At 42.6% G+C, this 22,801-nt stretch overlaps 1 protein-coding gene across 4 annotated transcripts in view; it reads right to left on the reverse strand.

The window, feature by feature from the left end:
- SLC28A3 (solute carrier family 28 member 3) overlaps positions 1-22,801 on the reverse strand; it is a 76,935-nt gene that overhangs the window by 23,907 nt on the left and 30,227 nt on the right. For all 4 annotated transcript variants that reach the window (XM_006059094.4, XM_006059093.4, XM_025281955.3 and 1 more), the window contains 7 exons: positions 14,076-14,174; positions 10,148-10,230; positions 7,079-7,170; positions 5,029-5,218; positions 3,829-3,973; positions 2,484-2,597; positions 435-512 (listed from right to left, as the gene is read on the reverse strand). In XM_006059094.4, the coding sequence (XP_006059156.2) occupies positions 435-512; positions 2,484-2,597; positions 3,829-3,973; positions 5,029-5,218; positions 7,079-7,170; positions 10,148-10,230; positions 14,076-14,174 (801 nt within the window). The remainder of the gene's footprint in view (positions 1-434; positions 513-2,483; positions 2,598-3,828; positions 3,974-5,028; positions 5,219-7,078; positions 7,171-10,147; positions 10,231-14,075; positions 14,175-22,801) is intronic.

Raw genomic sequence — 22,801 nt, forward strand, 5'->3', positions numbered from 1 at the left:
ATCTGCCTATGTTTCGGTATTTCTGATTTCCTCTATGTGTTCTCTTTAATGTTTAAAAAAATTTATTTATTTATTTGGCTGCATCGTGGCTTAGCTGTGGCAGGCAGGATATTTGATCTTCATTGTGGCATGCATAATCTTAGTCGCGACATGTGGGATCTAGCTCCCTGATCATTGAACCCAGACCCCCTGCACTGGGAGCTCAGTGTCTTAGCCACTGGACCACTAGGGAAGTTTTCCTTAATGTTATAATAACAAAATAATATGTTTTCAGCCCATTGACTTCAGGTAAATTGTAAAGGAGAAAAGATGGTGCTGTGCTGTGCCCCTGTGACATACCTGGGTTCTGGTCAGTTAGGGTCTATCTGAACATCTGCAGATGAAGAAGCCCTGAAAAGGAAATGTCTACACAGAAAAAAAGTGTTTGGTTTTACCTTGAATGCAAAAAAGTGGTCTGTATATTTCTCACCAAAGACGAATGAAGCACCAGCATCAGTGTACCCCAGGAACGTCTGAATTACAGAAAGGAAAAGAGCAGATCATTACAAACGCTGAAACAGTAGTTACCATCCACAAGGCCAACCAGGCTTTGACGAGGGTGAGGACCCAGAAAACTTGCAGAGAGACTTGGAGAGTTAATTTTCTTAACTTTGCCCTGCCAGTAGATAGCCGGCAAGTATATTTTAGGACTGTAGCTGCATACAGATTTCCTGGCATTTTTGACATTCACTCTGACTCTAGGGTGCTAAAGAATAAGTTGGGTGTGATACTTTGCTCCAGAAGACATAGATGGTACATGACGGGTACTAGTTACTACTGGATGCATAGAGGTTAGTTTCTCTGTTTGGGGAAGCATCTTAGAAGAGTGGCCCCTGGGACAGGATGCAGGGGTCGAATGAGATAGAGAAGTGATGTCATGGGTACTTAGTTACTCAGTTGTGTCCAGCTCTTTGTGACTCCATGGACTGTAGCCTGCCAGGCTCCTTTGTCCATGGGGATTCTCCAGACTAGAACACTGGAGTGGGTTGCCATGCCCTCCTCCAGGGGACATAGATGGTACACGGCGGGTACTAGTTACTACTGGATGCATAGAGGTTTGTTTCTCTGTTTGGGGAAGCATCTTAGAAGAGTGGCCCCTGGGACAGGATGCAGGGGTCGAATGAGATAGAGAAGTGATGTCATGGGTACTTAGTCACTCAGTTGTGTCCAGCTCTTTGTGACTCCATGGACTGTAGCCTGCCAGGCTCCTTTGTCCATGGGGATTCTCCAGACTAGAACACTGGAGTGGGTTGCCATGCCCTCCTCTAGGGGATCTTCCCAGCCCAGGGATTGAACCCAGGTCTCCCATGGGCAGGGAAGCCCATGATATGGGTAAGGGACAACCAAAATAATAATGAACTTGGCAGATTAACATATTCCACATAAACAAAATTATTTGTCTAACTCATGCTATGGAATTAAAATTTGAATCAACCAAATAGGAAAAGGAGTACGTCAAGGCTGTATATTGTCACCCTGCTTATTTAACTTCTGTGCAGATTACATCATGAGAGACGCTGGGCTGGAGGAAGCACAAGCTGGAATCAAGATTACTGGAGAAATCTCAATAACCTCATATATGCAGATGACACCACCCTTATGGCAGAAAATGAAGAGGAACTAAAAAGCCTCTTGATGAAAGTGAAAGAGGAGAGTGAGAAAGTTGGCTTAAAGCTCAACATTCAGAAAACAAAGATCATGGCACCTGGTCCCATCACTTCATGACAAATAGATGGGGAAACAGTGGCTGATTTTATTATTTTGGGTTCCAAAATCACTGCAACTGGTGACTGCAGCCATGAAATTAAAAGATGCATACTCCTTGGAAGGAAAGTTACGACCAACCTAGACAGCATATTGAAAAGCAGAGACATTACTTTGCCAACAAAGGTCCATCTAGTCAAGGCTATGGTTTTTCCAGTAGTCATGTACGGATGTGAGTGTTTGACTATAAAGAAAGCTGAGCACCGAAGAATTGATGCTTTTGAACTGTGGTGTTGGAGAAGACTCTTGAGCGTCCCTTGAACTGCAAGGAGATCCAACCAGTCCATCCTAAAGGAGATCAGTCCTGAGTGTTCATTGGAAGGACTGATGCTGAAGCTGAAACTCTAATACTTTGGCCACCTGATACGAAGAGCTGACTCATTTGAAAAGACCCTGCTGGGAAAGATTGAGGGCAGGAGGAGAAGAGGATGACAGAGGATGAGATGGTTGGATGGCATCACCAGCTCAATGGACATGAGTTGAGTGAACTCTGGGAGTTGGTGATGGACAGGGAGGCCTGGCATGCTGCAGTCCATGGGGTCTCAAAGAGTCGGACATGACTGAGTGACTGAACTGAATTGAATGCAGATAAATAAACTTATTTCTGATATATCTTAAGGATTATATTCGAATGTTAAAAGCACTATAAAGAACAAGGTGGTCCTTTGAACTGAACTTACCTGAACTTGTTTGCCCAACCAATCAAAAGCCATAAATCCAGGTTCTGTCCTTAGTATCAAAAGGCCAAGAAGAAACTGTAACCCAATTCCCCAAAAGACAGGCCTCCAGTAAACCTATACAGAAAGAAGAAGAGACATCTTATTAGAAAATGAATGCTACACTCAGCATAAATTACCAGAGGATCACTATTTTATTGGAAGCTTCTCAGATATGGCTTGTGACTCACCTTCTTTCAGAGGCCAAAGCAGCTGTGAGCAAAGAATTCCTCCTTAGAATTATACTAAAAATCTCAGAATTGTACTACTTCTTCTTAAACCTGAGTTTAAGCCTTCAGTCCTGGAAACGTATGTAACCATTTTGTCATGATAAAATCACTTAGACATGAAGAGTAGTTTTAGAGAGTCATTAAAGGAGGAAGGATCTGGTTTTCCAGTCATGTAAATATTAGATATATATAATTATTTTCCCATCTGGAAAATGGAAAGGCTGAACATGACTTCTCTGTGTGTCCAAGGTTTGTTGATCTGACAATTTGTAAGTGAATTAAGTGAAATTCCACCCTGTGGAGGGGCTTTCATTTCACTGTAATTTCACAATTACCTCTAATGTAGTCCAAGAGAGTGCAGCATGTAAACGGACAATCAAGTGCTTTCATTTTTGGTGCAGAGATGAGTGCTATGCAAAGAACTATGGGACTGGAGGCACAGAAAACAGTGGAGATGTTCACCTAAACAGGGAAAGCAATTTGGATCTTATTAAGTGGCTTTGGTCTTTGATTAATGCTCTTTTTTTTTGGATCAATCACTCAGCCAGTAAAGTCTTCAGACTTTCAGCTAGTAAAGTTTGCTGTTATGAATCATATGTGAAAGTTTTAATATCTCAAAATTCTTACTGATTTAGTGGGTTCCAGGATGATAAAACAAGGATGAGAATTGAATTCAATGTAAAAAAAACTGCTTAAGGACAAATTTTTGGAGTAAAATAACCTCAACGGCAAATAGAAATTTGATAAACTGCAGAATCCAATGGTAGAATATTGTTATTTACTGACCTGAAGAAACTTGGATCAAAATGGATGGGTTTTCTTTGTATGTGTGTTTAATGGGGGGATGGGGGTACAGAAGTAGAAATCAGACTTGACAGAAGAGAATATCTCACTGGTTGAACAACTGGAAAATTACTGAGAATGAAAAAGGTAGAGTAATAGAACTATTAACATTTAAAATATCATAGCAAGGTAAGAAAAATATGGAATAGCAGTTCAATTCTTTAATACTCATTACTCTGAGCAATTTACACATGAGGGAAAAAAAGGAGAAAAAAAATGATTGATTTCATACTTACTTTTGTTGGGTGTTTGGAAAATAGAAATGTCAGGGAAGTGTACATTATGAGTCCTCCAAAAGACACCAGCTGCTGTTGGCCCAGTTTGGCAGTGTCAAAGACCAGCCAGAGAATAACTCCCAGGATCAGACAGCCCCATATCACCCTAAGAAAATCAGGAAGGATGCTTTGGCATCATTTGTTGTGCTAACTTGGAAATCTTAATCAGGCTTAAATGTACAAACAAAACATATTGAGTAACACATCCTGGCACTTGGAAATTATGTTTCTAGAAATTTCAAAAGACTGTCTTTGGGTGTAGCTAGAAAGGCACATAGTCAAAAAATGAAGCAATGTATCCCCAATACTCCACAACTCTTGGACTCTTTGCTGGTGCAGTATTCATAAAGGGGTCAGAGAGGAGAAAGGATGCCTGGAGAAGAAATCTGGTGATTTCTTCCTGAGAGCTGCTGGGAATTCTCTCCTCCATTTAGGGAGATGGGTGAAGCATTACCTTCTTCCTCTCAAGGAAGAACTTGAAATGTGTCCTCTGCATTGGGGGACCCACCCAAGCCTCGGAGAGCTAAGTCGGATTTTAGACCTGGTTCTGACTCCCTGGAGAACCCAGTGGGCAAAACAGGAGTGATTCAGTAAATGGCAGAGCTGGAGAGGATGCTCTGTTGGGATTGTACAACCCTGGTCATTAGGCCAAGAATGTGTGAACTTTCCTGGTAGATCCCATGTTGGCCATACTGAGGAGAATGGGTTCTGGGTCCTACCCTGCAGGGCCACCTGCAGACAGTGGGGCTCCCAAAGAGACAGGCTGAAAGAAAAGCCCTGAACAGTCACCTGCAGGACAGGGGTCCTATAAGAGAGAGTTGCTTTTAATAATTTACAGATGCCCAGAGAGAAAGTCACCCCTTCAAGTCAGAACCATCCCAACTTTCGGACAACATTTTATCATTTAGTGGCACTTGAAATGAAGGCAGTTTGTAGGGGCATTTGAGCACATCTTGCATGAATCACTGCCTGATCTAGGCCTTCATGTCCTGCTTATAAAATAAAGGTTTAAAAAAAATTTTTTTAATGGATTATTCCCTAGGTTGTTCCTAGCTTTAATATCCCATCAATGAGGAAGCAATTTTAGAATGAATCTATGGAACAGTGTTGCAAAAGACTAACATCCCTCTCAACCACAATAAAAGAACTGAGTGCATTTACCACTTCAACCAGAACCAATGGCTGTCCAGTAGCCTTTGGCCTGGAGACAGGAACCTGGCTATCTGAGACTCATATTTGGCCATGAGGTGATCCCAGACCACAAAGAAGATGGCAACCACGGTGATCACGAAAAGAGGAAGGGCTCTGTGAAAGTTCATCACACAGGCTGCGATCACCAGGGCCAGGTAACCTGTGCAGGAAGCAAATACAGACAGTGAACATCACCAGTCAGCTGGAGACCAGCCTCCAGCACTGATCTGGCTCAGCCAAGGGCAGGGCCCACCAGGAAACCACTGAACACAAGGGTGCTCTTGACATAGCTATTGGCCCTTCTGATGATAAGGATTGTATTGTCGGTTAAATTCCTTTATTTTTTTAAAAAAATAGTCTCTCCAAGAATGCTAGAAGCACAGGGTGCCAGGTTTTTTTCTTAAGGAAACTTCTGAATTCCTGAATCTTGTTGCTTGATCACTGGGGCTCTTGCTTAGTGGGTGCATGCTAAGTCACTTTAGTGCTAAGTCTAAGTCTGTATGACACTATAGATTATAGCTTCCCAGCTTTTCTGTCCATGGAATTCTCCAGGCAAGAATACTGCAGTGGGCTGCCATGCCCTTCTCCAGGGGATCTTACCAACCTGTTGATCGAACCCGGGTCTTCTGCACTGCAGGCAGATTCTTTACCATCTGAGCCATCAGGGAAGCCTCTTGCTTAGTACTGACTACTTTTTTTGATACCCAGACTCAGCAGATGAGCTTCTACAGAGAAAGGCCAGGCACCAAAGCAACCACTGGCAAAAATTATTGAGTCTCCTGGTTTGTGGCCCAGATTTGGCCTAAACTTAAGTAGGAAAATCTCTGAATGCCACAACACCGACATGCTACAGAATCTCTAAAGGAAAGAGGTGGGTGATGACTAGGCTGATAGCTTTAGAAGAGGAGATTCTGGGATAAGAACACAAGGTTTTCCATTAAAAGTTGGCAAACATGGCTTTGTTTACAAGTTAAATTTGGCCTGCCACTTGTTTTTGTAGGTGGCAAGTACAGTTGTATTTGTATATTTGTATTTGTAGTCTATAAATAAAGTTGCCTTGGCACATGGCCACACCATCTGCTTACTTTGTACTACAATGGCATAGCTGTGTGGTTTTGAGTATGGTCTGCAAAATACTATTTGGGCTGGTAGAAAGCAAGCAAGCATGCTTTCAACCCTGATGCTCCCTGTTCTGGCAGTGTGAGACCGGGAAACCACTGACTTCTTGGGGCCAGCCATCTTGGACTAATGTCCATGGACTTGAGTGGGAGGGCTCACATTTTACAGACAGGTATGGTCTTTGAAATGGGCCCTGGGGCCCTTTGTTTGGAGGGAGTCAAAGCAGAACACCTGCTCATCTGTGAAGACACCCTGGTCCTGGTTTCAGGTAGGAGGAGAGGGCTTCGTGACCCTAGGCTCCTCCTTGTTCTGTGTTCATATAAAGCAGTAATTGATTGGATATTTCACCCCCCTTCAATTAGGTTGCTGCCTTGTGATTATCACCATTTTTCCAGTTACCTGAATTTGCATTATCTGACCCTCAAATCCATACCACATTAACAAAGACCATGGGAGTAGGCGATCTAAAAAGTCAGCTGCTGGCTGCATAAACAGGACATGGGGCTTTCCCCTGGTGGCTCAGTGGCAAAGAGTCTGCCTGCAGTGCAAGAGACCTGGCTTTGATCCCTGGGTTGGGAAGATGCCCTGGAGGAGGGCATCGCAACCCCCTCCAGAATTCTTACCTGGAGAATCCCATGGACAGAGGAGCCTGGCAGGCTACAGTCTATAGGGTCACAAGAGTCAGACACAACTGAAGTGACTTAGCACGCAGAACAGCTATCTACATGAGCATTTCAAGCCGAGACCCACCACTCAGGGGCTTTATGGTGAAATTCTCTCCTCTCTGGATGACTCAGAGATGATTTAGGGAAGGGAAGACTTATTTGTTTTCTACAGAAAACTGATATTTGAGAGAACCTGGAAAAGAGACACTAGTATCCCATTCCCTTTTGCTATTTACCTGCTATTAAAATGCCCCAGATGATGTACCAAAGGGTTGTTTTGTGTTTCCTACAAAAATCAGACATCTTCCCACACATCCTTTCCAGGCACCTGTAACAACACAAAGGCAAGAAGTAGGCAGATGTAAACACCACATACACGACATATCCTGGCACACTAAAGCTATAGTAGATTAGGCTTTGTAAGTCATCAGGTAAACCTATTCATGAGGTATGTGTACTACAAAATAGAAATAAGAAACTCATTTCATTTTAAACCAAAATCAGCAATGGTTTGGCTCAACCTTTGCTGAATGGATATGCCAAGCTCTGAGGGATTATGGAGATGCAGAAAATGTGCTCCCAGAAATAAAGCAGAGGACAGGATAACCAACCAAAAGCTGAGAATGAATCATAGGTTGAGACTGTTTCTCACTAGGCTAGATCACCCCCTCTCTAGTGGAAGAGTGACTGTCTTCACAAGATGCTTGAAAAGTGAAGTAGGATTTTGGGGATTTGAGGGCTGTCAACCAATGGGTTGTGATATAGCTTTCTCAGAAGGTTCTGGAATTGTTGATGTCTTTGTTTCTGCCCAGAGCTTTGTTACAGGGTGGTGTGGAGTGTGCAAGCCATGTGTGCATCTGATCACTTCTTCCAAGGAAGATGGTGTACACCAGTAAGGGAGTCCGGAGAGGTTCCAGGGTGGTACCCACAACAACTGTCCTTTCTTCTCCCGGGTGTTCCCAGTCCCCCTGTGCTTGCTTTGAACCCTGGCTTTCCTGCATACACCTCTTTCCTCAGTGTGCTTCCCAACGCAGGCCTCTCCTCTCCTACTTGAGGCTAAATGGAAGGAATTTACTTGCACATTTAATCATGACCACTTTCAGGCCATTGGATAGGATTTCTAAAATAACCCTTTCTCCTGTATAGAAGATTCACAATCTCCAGGATCTCAAAGGACTCAGACCCCAGCTGGGACCTCCCAGCCCCTTGGTAAACATTCTCCAGTTCCCCTCCCTCCAGCAGTCATGTGCCCACGTGTCCATGTCACAGTCCCCTTCACGGTTCAGGGCACTGCTCAAGCCCTTCGCTTCCTCAAAGCCTTCTTGCATTTCCTCAGACAGAGGTAGTCCTCTGCAACCTCTTCCTACTATCTCCTTTGGTTATGAAGGAGATAATCCTTCATAATCAAAGATAGTAGGAGATGATTCCTACTATCTCTTTTGTTATGAAGCCTTGACTGACTGTCACTTCATGGAGAATAGATGTCTGAGCCCAACATCAGCAGCTTGGACACTGAGTGCTTGACAGGCCTTTGTTGAATTCTTAGATAAATGAAATGGGAGTTCTTATTGCTTTTCTGGAACAATACTTTACAGCTGTGGGTTGGGACCCATTCGTGAGTTGTGAAATTTTTCATACAGTGCGTGATAACTGTCCTTAAACAAAAGAATAGGACATCTCAGAGCATGTCACACATAGTGATGACAGGCCTTATTTCATGAACATTTTGTCTTATGTATGTGTATGAATCGGTGTACTGAGAATTAGTGGCATTGTTCTAGAACATGTTGAGGGAGTATAAGTACAATAAAGACTAAATTTTTCGTGGTCTAATTTAGGACAGGCTGCTCATACATTGTCCTCAGTTGTGGATATAGTGTTACAAAGCAGCAGCGTCAGACAGCAACATTCAACAGAGCACATCCATCTACTCTAGGTCAAATTCATCAGACTGTTTAATTGCAGGGAGTGTGTACAGTCCATTACAGCAACCTGACACTGCAAAAAAAGGAAGTGGCTAGAAATAGTCGCTTTGGCCATTTGGTTATCTAGGCTGAATGACTCCAAATCTCTTGGTGGTTGTTTTTCCACCCATTAACACTGATGAAACCTGAGTACCTCTGACCACCCAAGAGAATCTCTTGGCTCCAAGGGCAGAGATTCTTGAACTAAAATGAGGATGAAACTGAATTCAGGTTTCCAACACAGTTAAAATTCTTTTTAAAAAGAAAATTTTTATTGGAGTATAAGCTGCTTTACACTGTTGTGTTAGTTTCTGCTGTACAGGAAAGTGAATCACCTATATGTATACATATAACCACTCTTTTTTGGGTTTCCTTCCCATTTAGGTAACCACAGAGCGCTGAGTAGAGCTCCCTGTGTTATACAGTAGGTTCTCATAGTGGTAAAAATTCTTTATGATGTATATGTGACAAGAACTTTCAATCTGAATTTTGACCAGCTCTATCTTCTGATACACAAGAAGTTCCTCAGAGACTCAGGAATTAACACCAAATTTAAATAGGAATTTAGAAAATTTACAAATACTTTAGTGTTATGATAGAGACAGTCTTGGACTAGGAATCAGAAGCTGAAATTTAAAATAGCTTTTTTGCAGCTGACAAACCCTTGGCTAAGTCTGAGCTTCATTTTTCTGGTCCAAAAAATAAAAGTAATAATTTGCCTCTCCTGCTAATGAGTGATAAAAGGACATGGACTATTTTCATGATACCATGAGGTAAGAGCAAGTTTGTTGGGACTAAAAGTGAATTGGGTTTTGAGAAATCAATTGCTCATTGATTGAACATTGAGAAGATGAATTAACTACTTTTGCATGGACTGCGGCAATTAGTTGGCAATTTACAGCTTTAATTAGAAGATTGTCCTGGATATTGGGTTCCTAGGACATCAGCAATTTGAATTTACCACATTGATTATACTAGAGTTTCATTAATTTTTCTGAAAATGCTGTTAGGTGGGTAGTAGGGAGGGAAGATTGGTGGTGACTATCTCTGATAAATCATAATTAATGTTAAAAATTAGATGAGAATAAAAAAGTGGCAAAACCACTTTGCTTAGGAGGTGCTGTGCATGCTTAGTCACTTACTCCATGGACGGTAACCCGCCAGGCTCCTCTGTTCCTGGGGATTCTCCAGGCAAGAATACTAGTGTGGGTTGCCATGCCCTCTTCCAGGGGATCTTCCCAACCCAGAGATTGAATCCAGGTCTCCTGAATTGCAGGTGGATTCTTTACTGTCTGAGCCACCAGGGAAGCCCAAGAACATTTCTATGGTTTGAACCTGTACCCTTTTCGATGTGTTTCTTGATCATCCTCCTCTTCTTCATCCTTTCTTAGAGAATCCTGCTCCATGGTGATGTGCTCTTCTACCTGGAAATCAAACACGGGGACAGAGATGGATGATGAGAATGCTGAGCATAATGGACTCTGATCTCTTTTGCTCAGAATTTGGTAAGGAAATTTTTCCAAATTATTTAAATTACTTTAAAATTATTATGCAAGATGATGTCTCCAATTATCAACTGCTCAGAGATTTTTCCCCTTGTCACAAAAAAATCTAGGTTCATTTATCTCTCCCTTTACTTAAAAGGAGCCATTGGTATTTTCTCCATTTCTTCAGCCAATGGGCTAATATCTCTGCTTTTAGTTCCTATCTCTACTGTAATCATTCAATTCCCACTCTGTTTTCAGACAAGTGATCAATGAAGTTAATACCAAAGGCTACATAAATCTCCCTTTATATTCTGTTATCCCCAGTTTCCAGAAAACTGAGACTAAGGCTGTTTTTATTTTCCTGGCAGCCCAAGGCTTGGTCTTCTGATATGAACAGTAGCTCAGCATCTTCCATAGCTGTTAAACTACCCTTGGGAACTAGGGTTCTTCTATCAGTTGGGTTAAGGGGAAATATTTCCTCACTCAACTAGCCCTTGCTCTAGTTACTGAGTGATGTATATGCCTGGGCTTCCCTGATGGATCAGACAGTAAAGAATCTGCCTGCAAGGCAGGAGACCCGAATTCAATCCCTGGATCAGGAAGGTCCCCTGGAGAAGGGAATGGCTATCCACTCCAGTATTCTTGCCTGGAGATTTCCATGGACAGAGGTGCCTGGTGGGCTACAGTCCATGGGTCACAAAGAGTCAGACACGACCGAGCAACTTTCACCTTTTCTTTTTTGTACCTGCATTATCTTTTTCTTTGGCGGGGGCAGTGGGGGAGGGGGGGGTGTTGTGCAGCATGTGGGATCTTAGTTTCCCAACTAGGGATGGAACCCATGCCCGCTGCATTGGAAGCATAGAACCTTAACCATTGGACTGTCCTGCTGGGAAGTTCCAACCTGGGATATCTTTTATGGACAATCTTCATAAGTACTGTTGGAGCTCTTAAGCATCCATGACCCGTTCTATTCTTGTGATGGTGGGAAGGATTTCCTGCCTCCCATCATTCTGTGATAATGTCTCAAACAGGTCCAGCTATTGTAAGCAAAGGCAAAGGAAGGTTGGGAGGGAGTAGGCAGCTGTTGGAGAAGGCAATGGCACCCCACTCCAGTACTCCTGCCTGGAAAATCCCATGGACGGAGGGCCTGGTGGGCTGTAGTCCATGGGGTCTCTAAGAGTCCGACACGACTGAGCGACTTCACTTTCATTTTTCACTTTGATGCATTGGAGAAGGAAATGGCAACCCACTCCAGTGTTCTGGCCTGGAGAATCCCAGGGATGGGGGAGCCTCATGGGCTGCCATCCATGGGGTTGCACAGAGTCAGATATGACTGAAGCGACTTAGCAGCAGCAGCAGTAGGCAGCTGTTAAGCAGTTTTGAACATGCTCAAGAGGTATAATGCCAAATCTCAGACTTAGTTTGTTGTCAGATCCCATGAGGCTTTCATTTCTCTTTAACAACAACAACAAAACCCATGGAAATTAGTTATTAGCATGTCTCTGAAAGGATCGTCAAAGATTATCTTGTCCTTTGAGGCCAAACTCCCATTATGCTCCTGATTTAGGCTGCCTCCAGGTCGTGGGCTGGGCCTCAGGCACAAGGATGGTTGTAATAGAGACCAGCTGAGTCCAGGCTGCAGCTGCAAAGGTCAGGGGTTCAGAGAAGCCCTTCTCATTTTCCCCCACCTAACGCTACGCTTGGCCAAGAGAAAAAGTTTGGTAAAATTTTCACTTAAATGATCTTCATCATTATTTTCTTTGACTAAAATTGTCCCAAGTTACTTACCATATGGAATGTCTAGCATTTCTTTGTTTTCTCTTTTGGTTTTTTCAACCCCTTTTCATCTTTGAAACAAGACAAAACAAAACAACAAAACCTTCCTGACCCCACAGTCATGGGACATCTACACTCCCTCCTTCCCTTGACAGTCAAACCACTTGAAAGAACTGTCCTTACGTTCAGAGACATTCCATATCCTGTTCACTTCTCAACTCTCTGTGACCAAACTTTTACTGAGATGGCTTCTGCTAAGGTCACTGCCAAGGTCACCTAAGGACCACTGTGACCCAACCAGTAGCTACTCCTCAGTCTTCATATTTCTATTTATAATAATACTTAATTTTTGTTTTTGACTTTTTTTGTGAAACAATTTTTAAACCAAGACTTTTAAGAGCATATTTTTTTAGGTTCATAGCAAAATTGAGAGGAAGGTACAGTTTTCTCATATATTTTTGCCCCCTACCTCATGCAGCCTTTCCCATTATTGACTTCTCCACCAAAGTGGTACATTTGTTACAACTGATGGACCCATGAAGTCTATAGTTTACATCAGGGCTCACTCTTGATGTTATACATTCTATGGGCTTGGTCAAATGTTTAATACCAGGTATCAACCATTATAATATCATGCAGAGTATTTTCACCATCCTGAGAATCCCCTGTGCCTATTTGTCCTTCCCTCCCTCCCACCTTCCCTCCCATCTTGGCAGCCAGTGATCTTTTTGCTGTTCCCACAGTTTGCCTTCTCCAGAATGTCATTTAGTTGAAACTACACAGTATGGAGTCTTCTCAGATTGCTTCTGTTAGTAATACATATGTAATGGTCCCTCATTTCTTTTGATGTCTTGATAGCTAATTTGTTTTTAGTGCTGAATAATATTTCATTGTCTGGATGGACCACCATTCATTTATCCATTCACCTACTGAAGGATATTTTGGTTGCTTTTAGGTTTTGGTGATTATGAATCAAGCTTGTATAATCATCCATGTGCAGGCTTTTGTCTGAAAAGAAGTATTATCTTCTCTCTCTCTCTTTTTTTTTTTTTTGGTTGAAGAACACTTACTGATATGAACACTTTAGAATATATTAAGTGAAATAGACAATTACCAAATAATATGAAAGCACAATCCCAATATACCTGACATGCACGTAGATGTATAGGTAACTTGGATTGAAACAAGCTATATTCCAATATGTTAGACACTGATTTTTTTTTTTTTCTGGAATTACAGTTCATTATTTGTCTTCCAAATTTTGCTGCAATAGTATTTCAAATTTTCTACTTCAAATAAGCTATTTATTTATCATGAGCAAACTCCCCCTAAAATATGGCACCCCCCCAAAATTACTTTTTAAAGGATGATATACATAGGTAATTTGCTCCCTTTTTAGCAGCAGGTTTTTTTTCAAATGAGATCCTTACATCTGTAGCTTATGTAATACTGTACATCAACTATACTTCATAAAAATTTAATTAAAAAATCTATAATCAGTGAAAATATCCTTCAAAAACGAAGACATAATACAGATATTTTCAGGCAAACAAAAAAAATAAGATCCTACCCAGAATTCGATATATAAAAGAAATAAAAGGTTTTGTCACAGAGCACCTCAACTTGCTGTGTACAGTTAGATGTCATTGAGGAGCCCTAGGGTGTCACAAACACAGTTTTAGAACCGTGTCTTAGAACCTTCCTCTTGTCTGCCTCATTTACTTTAAAATTGAGATGTTTTTGTTGAAGCCGGTGCTTTCTGTCTTAGGATGGAGTTTGGAATGTGCAATCACGAGGTGTCAGAGCAAGCCTGGGTACTCTCTCCATCAGAGAGGACAGGTGTATAAGCACAAAATCTTTGTTTGTGCATATGTGTTTTCCTTATGATCCTGCCATACCCACTCTAATTGCCATTTAACTTGCTCCTCTGAGTGCCAGACTTTCAGTCCCCATAGCTGTTGCACGGCAGTTGCCATGGTGACAGATTCACTGTTTTCCAGTCATACCTGTTTGCCATTTTCATGCTCTCTGTTTTGCACAACTCTATTCCTTAGTGAGTGGTCATTTCCTGATGTGTTCTGGTTTCCAAAGCCATCTTCATCATTCTAAGAAAAAATACAGGATTGCAAAAATCAAATTTCAGAGCCAAAAAAGAAATGTTCTTTCAATGAATGTTACTCAAAGACTTTTGAGGGATGGGACAACAAAGAAGTGTTTAGATGAGTCAGCTGATTAAAGAAAGAAACAATGAATCTTAGTACTTAAAGAAATAGAAATGACTATAAAAAAATTTGAAAATTTACTGTCTGTAAAAGCCACATAAGGAAAAAGATTATCTCAGCCTAGAAATGTAAATCCTTTTGTTTTCTTTCCTTTTTTTTTTTGGCTGTGAAATCTTAGTTCCCTGACCAGGGATTGACCCCAAGCCCCTTGCAATGGAAGCACAGAGCTCTAACTACTGGACAGCCAGGGAGTTCTCTAAATCCTTTTGTTTTCTACTATAATCTAATGGTACCTATGGTTGCTGGTACCAAAAATATGTTTTAGTTAAAAATTTAGATGACTTATATTTCACATATTTTTTCCCTGAAAGCTATGAATGCTGTAAGTACAAGACTAACAAAAGCTTAAATGTTTTGTATTTTTCCACTTCTTTGATTATACATGTTCCTGATCAGTTTCTCTGCTTTTAATCTTTCTTTCCTTCAGATCTGTATGTAAATTCCTTCTATGCTACTATTTCTACATAATAAAATGCGACTCCTGGGCTCTGGAGTCAATTGTACACTCCTCAGCACAGTTCAGGGTTGCTCGATCCTGTTCATTCGTCTTACTCCGCTCCCCTTGCAGGCACCATGAAGGAGCACCCACCCAAACAGAACTATGTGCCCTTCTCCGGGCCCAGATTAAGTTTTCCTGCCTTGTGTCTGAGATGCTTTCTATCCTGCAAAACAACCTGCAAAATATTAGCAGTTCCTTCTAAACAAGATTTAAAGATAAAGCATGGTTCAACTACAAAAGATGATGATCTGAAAAATGCATGTGTTGTACTGAAAGTCATTACTTATATTTGAAACATGCATGATTTTTGTTGGTGTTGTTATGATGGAAAAGATTGGTGTGGTCCAACTTGAAGAAGACAGAAGGAAGAAGGTTGCTGGGACTAGGCTATGTAGCCTTCCAACAAGCAGAGCTGAGATGAGAGTGCAGCTTTCCAACCTCCTTTTCAACACTTCACACAGACTTTCAAATTATAAAACGAAACAAAATATAGTTAACTGTGGGCTGGATAATTTTATTCTTAGATGTTGGATTTGTGAGATGTTAAAATATGTTTTGTTTGGTTTAAAGCATTCTCTCGGAGAAGGCAATGGCACCCCACTCCAGTACTCTTGCCTGGAAAATCCCATGGATGGAGGAGCCTGGTAGGCTGCAGTCCATGGGGTTGCTAAGAGTCAGACAAGACTCAGCGACTTCACTTTCACTTTTCACTTTCATGCATTGGAGAAGGAAATGGCAACCCACTCCAGTATTCTTGCCTGGAGAATCCCAGGAACCGGGGAGCCCGTTGGGCTGCCGTCTATGGGGTCGCACAGAGTCAGACACAACTGAAGCGACTTAGCAGTAGCAGCAGCAAAGCATTCTCTAGTAGTAATGAGCATGATAAAAAATGCCTTCTTCTGTGAGACCGATTTGGCTTTAACTTTTTCTGATTTTTCTTTTACAAACTGAGTAGGGTTTGCTCTTGGAGGTGTATCTTGACCGCTAGCTGTTTTTCCCAAATGTGACAAACACTTGGCTCATTTTCCCTTTACCTTTTTGGGATTGGTCCAATCTTTCTCCCATCTCTTCCCCAACTAGCCTTTTTAGATGGCATTTTATTCCAAGTAAGGCCGTAGATAGATAAACAGGGTCAGATAGGTGCTTTTATCTTTTCAAGAAATGTTTCCTGCTAGCCTTGTCAGCTGTGACATTGATTTGAAAAAGAAACAAGTGTGTGAGTTTGATTATTAATTTTAGCCATGTAGGATCTTCCACCAGGGATGGAACCCATGCCCCACTGCACCACCAGGCAAGTCCCTCTGTGAGTTTCATTTTAACTTTAGATCTCTGGCTGGCCCCACAGATCTAGGGAAAAAAGTACAATTCCAACTTGTAATGTATGTTCCAAACCTGCAACTCCTGCTTGGAAGGCAGATTCTTTGCCTCTGAGCCATCTGGTGATCCCCTATTGGAACACAGGACTGTATAAACGTGAATAAAGTCTAACTTCCAGCACCCTGATTTATGCATAAAAGTCTTGTGGCCAAACTGCTTTTTTTGTGTGTTACAAATGCTTACACCTTACTTTAGCCCAGCTCCTTGCTTATAACTTTCATGAGTGCTGAAAATTTACTTAATAAAAAGCTAAAAATCAAACCCAACAGGAGCTGGAAAAACAGGACTTAGGTAACTGAGGGGGGTTGGTCCTTTGGGTCCCTAAATACACAGGTGACACCGGGCAGGTCACATCTTTCTACCACTATCCACCCATCTACACGACAGTTTCGACTTGGTGTTCTCATGGTCCCTTTCCAACTCCTATCATTTTCTGGCTCCAAGAGCTTCTGCTCCTAGGTGCAGATTACTCCTGCCACCTAGTGGCAGAATTGGAGACTTCCTTGAGCAGCTCGGTGCAGGATGGAGCTGACCTTTATAGGGTTAATGCAAGAGGAGAGGGGTGGGGGTGGCAGTGTAGGGGTTGAATGAGGGGTAGAGTGGGCACCTCTGGACATGTAATGGGATTGTTTTACCCCCACTATAGTACATGCTTTGGCTTTTCAGCATTGTTCAGAAGAACAATATCTCCCAGTTGGGGATTTTCAGCAGAAGCAAAGGTGTTTATGGGTGTTAATTGGTGCCTGAAAAATGACCCTTAAAATACCTGTTTATCTGCTTCTTTTTAAATTGGACTCCTACGTGCTATAATAGGTGGCCCATAATTACTTCTTAGCCCATTGTTTTTTTTTCCCCCATCTATTTAGCAATTCGGATTGAAAGATATCATAGTACACTGGACTCCTACAACCATGAGTGTATTCTGAGGGCATACCTGCTCCCTGAATGGGTAACAACGTTGTGGGTGTGGTGTATGAGTACTTCTAAGCAATTTACAGCACAGCACTTTTAACTTCTCTACTTAACCTTAGTGGCTGTGTGTCCTAAGGGGATGATCTTGGATTGGGCCCCCGCTGGAGGGCAGATCCTTGACCCAGGAGTACTTGGTGTTTGGGCTTGTTCCCCTACCTTGTCTTTTTAATCTTGCATTTCCATGTGGTTCAAGCAACTATAGATCCGCAGTCAGTGTTCCAGGGAGTACAGATGGACAGAAGCCTTTTAAGTTAACTTCTTCCTTTCATTCAGTTTCTAAACCACACAACTTCTAGAACATAGTCCTGAAAACTGAAATCACCCTCCTCCCCACTGGCATCTATTTGTGGGTGGGAGGGGTCTCCTATAGAATTTTAGCTGAACACATCGCCACCCAAAATAAAGGCGACAATTGCAAGCTTCCCTTTTAACTAAATTCTGGTCAATGAAATGTAAATAGAAGTGGAGCCCTGAGTTGGGCAACTTGGGGATGCTCCTTAAGAGATGGCTGGCAGGTCCTCTTTATTCCTTCTAGCCTCTCCTCTGTCCCGCTGCCTGGTGGTGGATGGTTCCAACTGGGTCATGAACACAAAGGCCCATCCTTGTGATGTCAAAGTGGTGAACTAGAGGGGCCTTGGGCCCCTGGAAAACTTTAACTCCCACTCTGCCTCTGCACGACCCACCTCCTGACTTATCTTCAGGAAACACACTTCTCCCTTATTACTTTTGGTTTTTGCTTTTATGTACACCTGAGCTTACATAATATTTAGTGGGTTTAAGACACTGCATGAAACCTTTACAGCATTTTGCATTGGATCTATAGAGGCCTGTGAGGTGACTATTGGGATCATCCTTTTTACACATGAGGAAACTAAGGCAAAGATAAGTAAATTCCCCAACTCATGTACAACCAGAAGTACAGGAGATGGAATCTGAGTTAAGACTTTCCAACCTCAGGCCCTAATATACTCGTAGAGTTTAGCCAGTGGGCCAAGGCCTTTTGGCCTTGGGAATGTCTAAACACATAGCAGTATACCTACAGATTGAATTCCCTTTCAATTAAGAAAGCCTGATTTGGACAATAGCTATTAACATTAGATTAGAGTAGAAATGACAGATACCTAAGATTCCAGAAAGGCTGGGGTCACTTTTAAACTTGTTTTAGGTTCTGGCGGTCATTTCTTATGCCAGCATGATGGCCTTCCTACCTTAGACAGATTCTAAGTCAACTTTGCCCTTTAAATAACATGAGTGGGCACTCCTACATTTGTGGGCAGGTCATGTCTCCATGGGGGGCTTCCCTGGTGGCTCAGATGCTAAACAATCTGCCTGCAATGTGGGAGACTCAAATTCAATCCCCGGGTCAGGAAGATTCCCCTGGAGAAGGGAATGGCAATCCACTCCCGTATTCTTGCCTGGAGAATTCCATGGACGGAGGAGCCTGGCGGGCTACAGTCCATGGGTTCGCAAAGAGTCGGACATGACTGAGTGACTAAGGACAGCATAGCACATGTCTCCATGATGAGTGTAATATTCTTTCTTCTTCTAACCACGCCTGCTCCACTCACTTGGTCTCTCTCTCCGACTGTGGCCCTGATTGAACCAACACGGCTTCCATTTCTCAGCTGCAGTGTCTCTATCGAGACTTAGTATCACTATGCCAGGAGGGCCTTTCTTTCCACTTTGCTTATACAAACTGCTCTGGCCTCACATGCTCTGACTGAGAGACTGGCCTTGCTGAGCGGGGCACAGCTTGGCTTTGAGACCTGGAGCAAGAACGGAAATCTTCCTCCAAGGAGACTTTGACCCTAATCTTTGGCTGGACGTAGAGCATATAGGTTTATCAAAGATGAGATTTCCCAGCAGGCAGAGTGATGCTGACAAGGAGCTCCAGGAATTGCTGTGACGTTCCTTAATTTGTTCTAGGGCTTGGCATTACATAGCAAGTTTTAGGAGGTGTTTGATAATATACCTTGGGTGGAGGGTTTTATAGTGCTCAAACAGATTAGATTGGTGATCTAGGTTGCTTATTTTCCATGTATTTAATATGTATATAAGACTGTGGTGGTAGTGGTGGTTTAGTTGCTAAATTGTGTCTGACTCTTACAACCCCATGGACTGTAACCTGCCAGGCTCCTCTGTCCATGGAAATTTCCCAGGCAAGAATGCTGGACTGGGTTGCCATTTCCTTCTCTAATATGTGTGTATCTATTTCCAAATCTCTGTCCACCTTTAATGCAAACTTCCTCAAAGTGTTATTCATGCTTTACAGCCTAGGCCCTAGGCATAGAATCTGGTTTTTAGCTGTACAGGCTAGTTGTATTTTCTCAATAGGATACCATAAAGGCCCACAGCAAAACCAGATAGAGGACAAAGCAGACTGAGGGTCACTGCTTTCCTTGCTTTGATTTAATCTCTGTGTTTCCATACCAACACCTGAGAGCTGAAGGACATTTGCCTGATTTATCTCTGTGTTTGTTTCCGAAGTACCTGGCGTTTGGCAGAAATGCTCTGTAGCTGTGCTGGGGGAGATATATGCTTGGAGAGATATACAGTGGTCAACCACCCGAAGCTGGCTCTGACATGACCACAGGAAGGCGCCTGCAAAGATGAAACCCGGAAGTATCCAAGAGTTACCTTTGCTTCATCACCCAAAGCGGGGATTTGTACTCTGCTAGGTGCAATTGGTGGAGAAGGAAATGGCAACACTCCAGTGTTCTTGCCTGGAGAATCCCAGGGATGGGGGAGCCTGGTGGGCTGCCGTCCATGGGGTCACACAGAGTCAGACACGACTGAAGCGACTTAGCAGCAGCAGCACCAGGTGCAATCGGTGCCGTGTGCAAAGGAGCATGGAAGACTGAGCATGCCCTGGTTGCCCCTGGAAATCTCCACCCCTTTCCTAGAGCCCGATGACCTGTCTACCTCTTGGTCCTGGGAATTCCCTGACTGCTCTCCCTCCGGGAAGAAGGTACCTTTAGAATGTGAGCTCTTCTCTATTCTCTGGCAAAGCCTGTCTTGCTTGCACCAAACTCAGTTTCATTATCGGCAGCATAAACCTGGGCAGCAAAGAACTCCCTGACCAAGCCAGAAGTGCTTCAGTTTGACCAAAGCCCCAAGAAGGGTGGCCTTGTGTCTAATTTGGTAATAGAAGCAACAACGTGGTACATTCTGAGAGGCAGGGACACCTTGAATATTGCCATGGATGTTGAAGTCCCAATGCCTGCAATGAAAATGGGAATGTGATGTCATTTGGACTTGAGACTGGGTAAATCTGTATTTTACCCCCTGGACCCTGAGCTGAGAAGCCAGATACTCTGTCCTTTGTTCTCTGATGAGTACCAAGTGCCCAGCACAGTGCCAGGCTCAGAAGTGCTCAATGACTGTTTTAGAATCATACACTAACAGATAAAACAGTGTCTCTACGAGCGGTAACCCACTTGAAGTGACTCAGTGAAGATGATGAAGATGATGGTGAAGAATCTGCCTGCAATGCAGGAGACCGGGGTTTCATCCCAGGGTCAAGAAGATCCCCTGGAGAAGGGAATGGCAACCCACTCCAGTATTCTTGCCTGAGGAATCCCATGGACAGAGGAGCCTGGTGGGCTACAGTCCATGGGTTCGCAAAGAATCCGACACAACTGAGTGACTAACACTACCAGTGGTGGGGGCTAGCACAAGACTGCTCTCTCTCCTTCCTTAAGAAGGTCATCTTGCGTTCTGATATTTTTAGCCTTAAGTGTCTAAGTGAAGGTGTCAGTAATACATCTCCAATTTCGGCTGCTTTTCTGAGTTTCTTCAAGTGATCTAACCTTTCTGTATCCATTTCTCTGAAAATGGATTAGGACTAGACTCCAACTAGTCCATCCTAAAGGAGATCAGTCCTGGGTGTTCATTGGAAGCATTGATGCTAAAGCTGAAACTCCAATACTTTGGCCACCTCATGCGAAGAGTTGACTCACTGGAAAAGACTCTGATGCTGGGAGGGATTGGGGGCAGGAGGAGAAGGGGACGACAGAGGATGAGATGGCTGGATGGCATCACCGACTCGATGGACATGAGTTTGAGTGAACTCTGGGAGTTGGTGATGAACAGGGAGGCCTGGCGTGCTGTGATTCATGGGGTTGCAGAGTCAGACATGACTGAGCGACTGAACTATAGAGCAACTACTTCAAATAGTAACTTAAAATTCCAAAATGCAATACAAATAGATCATAGGCAATGACTCAGCATAAATCTCAGGCAACTGCTTCTTGGGATATTGATAAATTATCTATATGAATTGTGGCTGCATTATGATTAAAAAGCTTGAGTTCCATAGTCACACTTGGGTTCAAATCCAGCCTTAATTTCTTGAGGCCTCATACTCTATTACATGGGAACGCAGCATTCTTTACTTAACTAAGGGGGCTGTGTGGCCAGTCTGGTGCCACTCATAGTAAGTACTTTGAAAGTATTGACTTTCTTTTTCTTTTTTTTTAATGTTAATTTTATGGTTTAGTTTGCTACTTGCTTGCTTGTTCTGGGGCATTTAGTCACTTTGTCCTCTTATCAAAACTTGGCTTGTAAAAGTCAACATCTGTTTTGTGAATTTAATTTCTTCAAATTACCATTATTACCCCCAACCCCACCACTTATCCACCTATCTATCTATCTATCATCTATTTAAAAAATCTACAAATGTCAACTATTTTAAGACTATTCCTGGGACTTCCCTGGTGGACCAGTGGTTAAGACACTGCCTTCCAAGGCTAGGGGCATGGGTTTGATCCTGGGTTGGAGAGCTAAGGTCTCATATGCTTTGAGATGCAGCCAAAATAAAATAAAAATTTTAAAAGGCCATTACTTTCTATATTTTCTTCCAAGTTGCATGAGCATTGCCTTGGAATGGTTGCATTTTCAAAGGCAGTATTCCAGAAGCCTCTAAACTTTACCTATTGCTCCTGACCCTCTTGACTCATGCAACGTCTGGCTCAAGTCTTGGGTTTACGTAATCCTTAATGTGAGCTGATGGGCACTGGCTAGACTGCTCCTCTGTGAAACGTTTCAGTTCTTCCTGCCAAGCCTGTATGGGTTGACAGATTGGGTGCAATATCGTGGGAGGAAAGCACCTGACCAGCCTGGGGCTCATTGTCACACTGCCCTGGCACAATCCTCTGTTACCTCTGAATGTTCTAATGGGAGCTCTGAGTTGGGTGCAAGGTGTTAGGGCTACAGAACACTGATGACATTCTCCCCTCATGATCTTTGTGAGCCAGAGGCAAGGGGAACCTCTAAGGATAGAAATATAAGGAAAAGCAGAAAGAGGTAGAGTTCTATACCTGGAGGAGAAAAATAAGAGGAAGGTTTTATTTGTTGGATTAAAAAGAATACTTTTAAGCATGCAAATACTCATGGACTATGACTTCTGTGAACTTTCTAAGAATGTTTTTTTGACGTGGACCATTTTTAATGTCTGTATTGAATATATTACAAAATTGGTTCTGCTTTATGTGTTGGTTTTTTTTTTTTTTTTGCTTTTTTAAAAAAATTATTTATTTATTTTAGTTGGAGGCTAATTACAATATTGTGGTGGTTTTTGCAATTCATTGACATGAATTAGTTT

The sequence above is a fragment of the Bubalus bubalis genome, chromosome 3, assembly GCF_019923935.1.
Source record: "Bubalus bubalis isolate 160015118507 breed Murrah chromosome 3, NDDB_SH_1, whole genome shotgun sequence".
NCBI lineage: Eukaryota > Metazoa > Chordata > Mammalia > Artiodactyla > Bovidae > Bubalus > Bubalus bubalis.